The 9,822-nt window shown below is 34.5% G+C and overlaps 1 protein-coding gene across 2 annotated transcripts; it reads right to left on the bottom strand.

Annotated features, from left to right (window-relative positions):
* Window positions 1-792: 792 nt before the first annotated feature.
* Window positions 793-9,440, bottom strand: LOC135582789 (integrin-linked protein kinase 1-like). 2 transcript variants are annotated; one of them, XM_065137838.1, is made up of 12 exons: window positions 8,768-9,440; window positions 8,503-8,577; window positions 8,313-8,417; window positions 7,653-7,738; window positions 7,241-7,361; window positions 6,956-7,035; window positions 5,910-5,972; window positions 5,672-5,793; window positions 3,546-3,631; window positions 2,728-2,852; window positions 1,892-2,026; window positions 793-1,057 (listed from the first exon to the last, which is right to left on the bottom strand). In XM_065137838.1, the coding sequence occupies exons 1-12, from the start codon at window positions 9,194-9,196 to the stop codon at window positions 1,051-1,053; spliced, it is 1,434 nt and encodes a 477-aa protein (XP_064993910.1). In that variant the 5' UTR covers window positions 9,197-9,440; the 3' UTR covers window positions 793-1,050. The 2 variants fall into 2 exon arrangements, with proteins under 2 accessions (XP_064993910.1, XP_064993909.1); XM_065137837.1 differs by lacking the exon at window positions 793-1,057 and having other exon boundaries at window positions 1,453-2,026.
* Window positions 9,441-9,822: the final 382 nt, after the last annotated feature.

Here is a 9,822-nt window from a genome sequence, read left to right on the forward strand (position 1 = left end):
ACTTTATGATATCTCAATTCGGACAATTAATTCAATTATATGGTTTTAGCCTTTGACATGCCTATCTCTTTTGGATGCAAGTGTCTTTTTCCTTGAAATGTTTGCTGTGCCAATATTTTGTTCTTTTTTGCAATCCACATAAATCCAAATAATCCTAATTTGACTTCTTGTATTTTTTAGCTAAATCTTTAAGGATTTATCTTGTATAGGAGCTCTAAACATTTGGCTTCTTGAGTTGATGGTGTATGTATTTCTGTTGAGGTGAATCTAAATATACAAAGAGCAAAATAAATTTCTTAAAGTTGCCAAGAAGAAACTACAAACACTATTGACAAAAACATCCATCACATTGACTTGTATGATGATTGTTTTAATTGTGGCATTTAAGATTGCTTTCATTATAGACTTGGAATAAGAATTTTAGTAAGATTATTTGCAATAATTTGTCCAATAATCTTGTTTTGTATGATTTTTGGCTAATTTTGCATAGTATATGATTTAATCAACAGATTAGATATAATAAAATATTCTTTTATAAGGTTATTAACTTATACCAAAATTTATAATACGACTTATTACAATATAATATTGGATAATATTTACCGTATAGACAACTTTGCATAAGACATGTGCTAGTAGTTCTTTTTAATTTTTTTTTTATTTTTTTAATTTGGTGTGCACCAGCACTAATTGATAAATATCGACACACCGTATGATATCAGAACCTTGAAAATTATAAATACTAATGTGAGTATAGAGAAATAATAACTTGGTAAATGGCTAAGCAACATGTGAGGATTCATAAGCTTTTTTTTAAATAAAAGGATGAGTTGGTGCTATCATTCCTCACAGATCAAAAATTTGTGTAGAGATCTCAAATGTCATTTTTTTTTTTCAACAATAAATATGAATCAGAATATAAAAAGTACACAGGATGATGCTTCAATTGTGTATTTCAACTGTGAACAAGAAAATGTACACTGTAGCAGATGGTTGTGTTTATCATGTACATCTGCAGGAAAACATGATGAGGCCTTCCACCTTTTCTCATTATTTCCTGCAAATCAATGATGACATCTTGTCAAATGAAACAAAAGACAGTAACCAACTACAACAGCATGACTGGAAAAAGGCAGATGAATTATGTTTGGACTGTGGATACAACCATAATGAGTGCTTAAGAAAGCCTCAAACAGCTACCTGGAGCTCTTGGATTCATACATGAGATGAAGAGGTACCCAACTAGCAAAGTTTAGGAAAAATATGTAGTTGATGACTAAACCTGATAATATATTAGGTGCAACACAGGGAAAACATAGATCACAAGATAAAAAGCATTTTTTTTTTTTTTTTCATCCAAGTGTTATCCAAGACCAATTCTATGCTATATTCTTTTTTAAATAATAACAAGAACTTTTTTGCCTTGTAATTAAGTTTGTAGTTGGAAAAACAACATATACTTGCTAAGCATTTTATTCAAGAATATGTCTTGCATTATATATTCAATTATGCAAAATACATGCCTATCAATACCCAATATAATAGTAAAGGTAGGACAAATAGTTATAAAACTAGATGAGAGAGAATTGTGCTATTGATCTAGATCAACCGAATGCACTATTTTGTTTCAAAAAAGATCCCCATAAAAGGCTTAACTTTCTTTTGTAAAGTGTCCAAAGGAATGAATCATAATTCTTTTTTTAAGAAAAATGAATCTAGTGGACAAAGCTAAGGAGTGTGGAGGGGGTCAATGCATGGTGTCTTCACCTGTCTATCAATAGAGAAACTACATGATCACTTTCTCATTAATAACATAAGAAATATTCAAGAATGCTCATATATTTTCCCACATGAATCCTCATCTTCTTGAAGTACATGAATGAGTGCATACCAGGGGAGTTTAAAGGTCTCTTTCCAACTTCCCTGCTGCTTAGAACAGGCAGCATAGATTCTATCAAGTCGAACAATTATCTCCGAAAAGGTCGGTCTCGCAATAGGCTCGGGATCCCAACACTCTTCGATCAACCTGCCATGATAAACAGACGATTTGATAAACAGATCTCCTACCAATATATTGTTTTTTTTTTTATGTAGTCGATCTTAAATTATTGAAACAAATAATAGGATGATATGATTATAGTGAAGCTAAGACATCAATTATTTAAGATCAAGAAAAGAAGCGATATATAATACTAACATTTCCTAAGCTAGAGAAATACTTTGAAGCAAAAGATCACATAATTTTTGGTTCCACATTTAATTAATATGGCAAATATTCATACACATCAGGTTCTAAAATTCTCAGTTTCTGAAAAACACACCAAGAATTTAAATGTATTACATGGAAAAAAGATGTTTTAAGAAGTGATAGAAAGGGGGGCACATAAAAATATCTTATGTTTTGTAAGGCATGGACACAAATACCAACTTTAATGCCATGGAATTTGTTGGGCATTAATGCATATGCCACAAGTCTAAGGGAGGGATACATGTATGCAGAAAAACCTAAAGAATACTTAACCTGATAAGCTATTTAGTAGTTTGATTCGTGAATTCTAGCATGTAATACACGACAAATGCTAAGGTTTCAGGTTTTTTATTTGTTTGTAGAAGATAATATCTACTAAATAATTTGAATTTATTTGAAGCATATTTCTCAGAAATTATATATGCATATTATGGAAGAAATCACATTGGTTTAGAAGAACTTTAATAAGTCAAACTTACTCCTTAACCTCTGGAGGATAACTTTTAGATTTGTTCTTCAATGGAGGTCTCATGCCTTTCAAGCAAATCAATCTTGAAGCTTCTTCTGGACTCTTTGGGTGGAAAGCTGGTGCTCCTTCGATCATCTGAAACCATCAAGTGAGGAAATTAACCGTGTTTGGATCTCTAGATCAATAAATGAGAACCAACCCATAAAATTGATGAAAATTACCACAGAATTATCTTAACTATGTTAATCAACTAATATAATTTATATTGAATACTACTACATGAGGTTCCAAAATCGAGAGGTAAAATGAAGACATACAATTTGTTAAAAAAAAGCAGGAAATGATCCAAAATATTATCCCATGGCAAGGAAATTGACACAAATATTTCAAATAGATGAAAACAGAATGAACAAGCCACCTACCTGATAGTAAGTACCAGTTAACCAACATGATCAAGAAGATACTTTGGATCATGGTTCACATATAATACCTATGCATTTCCCTAGAGATTGAAACAAGCTTTCATCATTACTAATAAACTGGCAATGAGTTGCATGCTATATTTCTTGTTTACTGCAAGTCATTTTTTGGATGATAAGAAGACTGCTACTATGAATCTCTTGTCATCATTGACCTATATAAAAAATTATATTTTTAGTTAAATTGAGAATATCTAAATCTTTATTTATAGTTTCTAATAAAAATTTTCTAGTTCTCCCTCTATCTCTCCTCGTATCACTAACATTTTAAGAAATTTTAAGAAAGACTGTTGCAGAAAACTAAATTCCAAACTGTGCAGATAAAATACTTCTAAAGACTTCAACAAACCTCATACAGAATGAGACCAAAAGAGAATGCATCAACGCTCATATCAAAGATTTCGTCCTTGTAAATTTCAGGTGCCACGTACAAGCCTGCCAAAATAAGTGTAATCTTTGAACTGTAAGATTACTGATTTGTAACAAGCAATATCTCTCCTATGCTCTATGCTCCTGTCAAATAAGGTCTGCAATTATTCACTGACGATATGAAATAAGTTTCACTCATTGTTTTCACTAGTAAAATGCATAAACTTATGCAGAAAACCATTTTCAACTTTGGAAGGGTTTCAATCTTGAACACCATGACCTTGCAGGCACAGATACCATTCAACCTAGTGGCTTTTCCTGTATGATCATCCATTGGAGTGTTTAAAGACAGCACTCCCATAAATTAGGCTAAAACAAGTGTTGAAGTGTGGCTCCTGAAAGCTCCAGTAGCTAACATGAAACTTTATTTGTTCTGCTCTATGTGATAATTTCCCAAGTTATAAAAGAAAAGAGCTATCTTTTTGTTTTGAGAGGCCAGAATAGGGATTGGTACCAGCATCAGTAATTGGGATTGAAAGGGGATTACATGACTGGGATCAGTAAGATCGATCAGATAGAAACAATGATATCAAAAGCAGCCAAAAAAAATCTAAAATAAAGAATACAATGATAAAAAGATTATAGGAACAACATTAATTATACATTAAAAAACTTCATGAAATATTTGACTTTCTTAAAAAAACACATATGTCCAATAAAAACAAAAGATTCAAAATATATCCTCTTGTGATGTTCAAGATAAATGATGCAACCCATTGTATCTCAGTGTTGATTGTAATGCAAAGACTATTACAGTAAAAAAACTTATTTAAATAGAGTGTCCTTCTTTAGGATTTTCAATTCAAATTTTAATTTGAACAGATAGCCTTCTTAAGGATTTCACTTCATCCTCTCATTTTCTCTCCTGATAATACTTCCTCTCTGTTTGACCAACAGCTAACAATAAAATTAACAACAATGTGAACTATGTATACAATGGTTTCAGTGAATAACAAACACAACAGTATTACCATCTCCTCTATATCGGGGTCATAGTCATGTGTCTCTTTTTAAACTTTGTTTTGTCTCCTATTTTTCTGTCAAGGTTGTCAAATTGTCTCCTTTTTAACTCTGATTGGGTTTATCGATTCTAGTCTTTTCCAACTAATATATGAATATAAGGCCAAGCAATTGGCTGAATCTGGATAACTCTTAGAAGATACCAATATGAATTGAGCTTATTGTGTATTCTAATGAAGATAATGAGAGATGATACTGATAAATACATGATGCAAAAGATTTCAGCTTAACGCAATCTAACAGTAAAAAAAATGTCTAATCCAATATAAGAATCTGATTGTCACACTTAATTAATTCTAATGTTGCCTCAATCAATTTTCTTGTCATAAGAATTGTAACATCATTTGCGGTATACTAGTCATTCTTAATACTAGTCTCTCAAGGATTAAGCATGTCAATCCTTTCCAATTCTATGAAGTTCTTTTCACAAATAGATTCAAAGTTACTAACATAGCCAAGGACTCGAGGCACTATTCTAAAAAGACTATTTTCTCTAAAGTGAAACTAAGAATATTGAAGATTGGAACTAATTTTTAAGAATGCCATTCTCATAAATGTCAATGTGAAGGAGTAGTTTGATCAATTTCTTCAACCTATATGCTTTTTATCTATCATCTAAAGGAACAATTACCCACCAAACATGTAAACAACTTTAGCATTTCAAGAAACAAAAGTCATCATTGTTGATGTCAATCAAGCCAATCACTGATAATCTGTGGAATTAAATTATTGTATCCCGTTGTAATACAGAAAATACTCACACAAGCATTTTTCACAAACAAGAACATATAGCATTCTTAAACAATACCTGCTATAATATCTATCATATGGAGCTTAAAGAACAGTCTTTAGGACAAGAAACACATATAGCATTCAAACATGTACCGACTGTAATTACCTCATGGATGTCTAAGTAATGGCAAAGAATCACTTCATAGTCTATGACAGTGTACAAATAAATTTTTAAACTTCAAAAGTGAAAGTTTCCTGTCAAACTGTGCAATTTTGGCTGAAAGCAATACTTACTCAAGCTGTTAATTTTAGTTTTGGAATCTGCCAATTTTGATTTATCAGATGAAATTTTTGATAACTTCATTAATCCAAAACCGGCCACCTTCAATTGCCCCCCACAATCGAGCAAGATATTTCTGGCACCTTACCAAATTTCAAATATTAAAGTACAATACAAAAACAAATAAGTAAACATTGATGCAGAATAATATACGCATGAAAATGAGCTCACATCTTCATTGGTTCATCTTACTTTGGTTTTAAATCGCAATGAATGATTGGTTCTGGCTTACATTGATGAAGATAATTCATACCCCTGAATATGAAACAACAACCACAGCATCAATAAAGCCCTCCATGTTATTAAAAGTAGAGGTCTTCAATACAAATTTAGAGACATGCAATCAAACAAGAGCAGTTAGTATATTTCACACTGACTTTGATGATATCAACTTGTAAGAATCCACCTTATTTTAGGGATATTTTACTAGATACTTAACTACATTGTTGGCTTTTAAAGCACAGTTAATTACAATTATTATTTATTGTTTATTGTTAATCACAGTGCTAATTATCAGCTCATTTGACACCATAAATTGTAAGTCATTACATCTCTTGCAAGGGGTACCACATGTGACCTTTGCTTCTCAGCTCATTTGACACCATAAATTGTTGTCATCACATCTCTTGCAAGGTGTACAATATGTGACCTTTACTTCTTTCTAACTAAATATTGTAGTTGTACATGACATCTTTTTGCTTGCAAAGGTAAGGCTATATATAGTGATCCTCCCGAGACTCACATTGGCTGAAGTGACGTGCACTACGAGCTCCTTCATCATCATGACAAGCACCTTGTGGCCAATGGAATTTGAAGTTTGATAAACTTTTAAATTTGGAGTATCATATTTGCAGCTAGTGTCTAACCATGATCCTTTTTCATTCGAAGACTGGAATTATAAATCAAATGAAGGTAAAATGTTAACAAAAACAAAGGGAGATGTACTTAGTCTTGTCATGACAAGAAAAAGGACACTTGTTAGTGTAGCACTTCACTGCCCTGAAGGAAAACTACACATTATCTCTTAAACATCAACTAAAACTTGAATGATTGGTGGGGGTGCAACTATGTTAGAGAAAAGATCCACAGAGTCGGTGACATCACTAGCTTCCACAAAGTCTTAAATCCAATTTTCTGAATAAAACATATGATGAATTATTAATTCCAAAACTTATAGCAAACAATTGTAGGAACTTACTATTAGCTTTGTACAGTCTTTAAAGTAGGTTATGACTTACCTGGCAATTTCAAGAGCAAATCTAAGAACTTTATGGGGCTGTAGACGTCCTTTCTTTTGAAGATAGCTCCCTAAGTCACCCTGAATTTCAACGAAAATACTCCAGACATTATGATCAAGAAAAAATGAAGAATCCTCGTGGATAAAATATTATGATAACCTTGTGGTGAGACAACAATTAGAACTAAGAGGCTCATATAGAAAGGCAAAAAGGATATAAACCATGAGGCAAAGAAACATGATGGTACAGAAATATTCGAACACACTGGACTCATAAATAACTTACATTTGACTGATACTCCGAAACAATCATCATAGGTACATTTTGGGTTACAGCTCCTACAAACTGAACCACATTAGGATGCCGGACCTTTTGTAACAGATTCAACTCATGCTTGAAAGAATTTCTGTAGATGAGAAACATCTTAAAAAGTGTAAGAACAAAGAATCGAGAGGATGCAAGAAACTAAATGTAACACTTTGTGAAGTCTAATATACAAGAACAGAAGTGATGCTGAAATATCAGGTGGTCATTAGTGGAATAAATACAACATTGAATTTGCCACATGTAAATGACAGAAGCAAGTCATAATTTGATCCAGAGAACTTCTGAAATATAAAAATGGTTGGCCACCTATTCTTATTGCACAAATAATAACAGCTATCTTAAAGAATAGAAAAGTAGGTTAAGAATTTACACACTGTCTGGATCTGAATGGCTTTCCTTGTCAAGGATTTTCACAGAAACCTTAGTACCATTCCACTTAGCAACTTGATAAGTACCCTGACAAAATGTTGAGCAAAGAAATAAGTAAAGTTTCAACTGCTAATCAGATAAACCATCATATGACTTAAAGAAGCATCAACAAACCAATATGCGAGGAATCCATACGGATAACAGTGTGGTTCTATTGCAAGATAAATTCAGCTTGTACAATGAAAATATATAAGAGTTGGAATGCACTAAATCAAGAAATCAAAGCTCAAACACTAGAAATGATTTTTGCTGCAACAACAGTACCTTATTCAACACACTAAATTCATTATTTGCATACCATATTGACCTGTTATGGATCAACATATATCAAGTTTCACTAGCATAGAAGAACAGCCACATAGCACTCACATGTATAATCGGGCACCTTTTTTGGCCAGACTACAAGTCGCAATAGAGTCAAACTCTGTTTCTCACCAAACACTCTGTTGTTCCATCCAAAGTACAGAAACTAGATGAAATCTTGATGCGAAGTAGGAGATCATAACTACTAATTTTTGTTCCCCAAAATAAGTAGAATTTATGCTGAATATGCTGTTCAAAGCAAGGTGGTTACGCAGGGAAAAAAGTGACGAAAACATGCCTTTAGGGCCTCTTCACCTCGTCTAATCTGTATCTCCCCTGGATTTAGCTCATACTCTGGAACTTCTTGGGAATCTGACACAGCCATGGGAGTCCTCCAGGTTTTCTGCAGAATTAACAAGAAAGAAAATTAGGAGGTTCTTTCTCCTAATTAAAAGAAAAAAATGTCTTAGAGGGACCAGAAAGAATACCGGAGCTTTGGCTCCTCGAGCTCTTAAGATGTTGTAGACTTCAACATTGCCATAGCACTTGGCATCTGCAGCAGCCTACTATGCAGCAAAATTGTTATATAGTGTAAAATCCCCAAATTAAATCAGATATCACCGAAGAGCATGAACTACTTCAATTTGGGTCGCTTGCAATAGGTTTAGCGAAGGCTCGTTGTTTTTCTGACCTAATACTAATGAACACATGGAAGCAAATGAGAAATCATAAGCAGAAAGGTGGGATTTTTACCGTGCTGCCCCATCGATCCCTGGCATCTACGTTGACTCTCCAGCTCAGCAGCAGCTTCACGACGTTGACATGCCCCTCACACGCCGCTATATGCAACGCCGTCCTGCCGTCCAGATCGATGCTATTCACATCGACGCCGCACCTGAGGAGCTCTTCCATCCCCTTGAAGTCCCCTCGGCTGGCCAAGAAAAGGAGCTGCATGGTGGAATCCAGGTTCTCTGGCACCGTGAGCTCCTCCCTGGCGGGGCTGCTGCTCCTGCGGTTCGGGTCGAGCGAGGACTGCCGCCCGAAGCTGAACCGGATCACGTTGCTCAGCCGATGATCGAAGGAGCGGTTCCGCTGGAAGGTGAACCGACCGCTTCTCCTCCCGGAGCCCCCGGAGAGCTGCCGCGAGACGACGCGGTTGAGCTGGGGGGACGCCTGCTCCATCTCCCTCGATCAAAGGAAAAGGCCCAACCCCACTAATCAAGAAGACAGACCAAAAAACGAATGGAAAAATCACATCTTTGGAAGAGAGTTTCGAAGGAGATCGGGATGCAGACCCCAGGTTCGATCGAGAACCAGGGCGGGGAGGAGACTTGGAGGAAGGCGGGAGGTCGAGGAGAAGGAATCGGGGTGGAAGTGGGTATGAATTAGCGGAGGGGAGGGAATGGAGGAGGAGTTGAGGTGGGGAGGAGATTGGAAACCCTAGTTTTCCGGAGGGAAGGGGAGGGAAATGTTACAGCTTTTATAGTTGGGAGAAAGCACCGCCAAATAACGGTAAGATTGAAGCCACAGCGCGCCATTTTTAAATCCAGAAATATATATATATATATATATATATATATATATATATTGAAGCCACAGCGCGCCATTAGTTTTGGGAATAATTGTAATCACTGATAATTTCTTCCTTAACATAAATTATTTTATATAAATGATGTATTACTTTATTATTAACTTGTATGTATACTATAGTTAAAGAAATGATTAAATTTGATTTCTTTAATCATATGGATAAGTTAAGAATTTTACTAATCAATTAAATTATTAATTAATTTATTTCCGAATGTGTG

This window comes from Musa acuminata, chromosome BXJ3-2, assembly GCF_036884655.1.
Source record: "Musa acuminata AAA Group cultivar baxijiao chromosome BXJ3-2, Cavendish_Baxijiao_AAA, whole genome shotgun sequence".
NCBI classification, from domain to species: domain Eukaryota; kingdom Viridiplantae; phylum Streptophyta; class Magnoliopsida; order Zingiberales; family Musaceae; genus Musa; species Musa acuminata.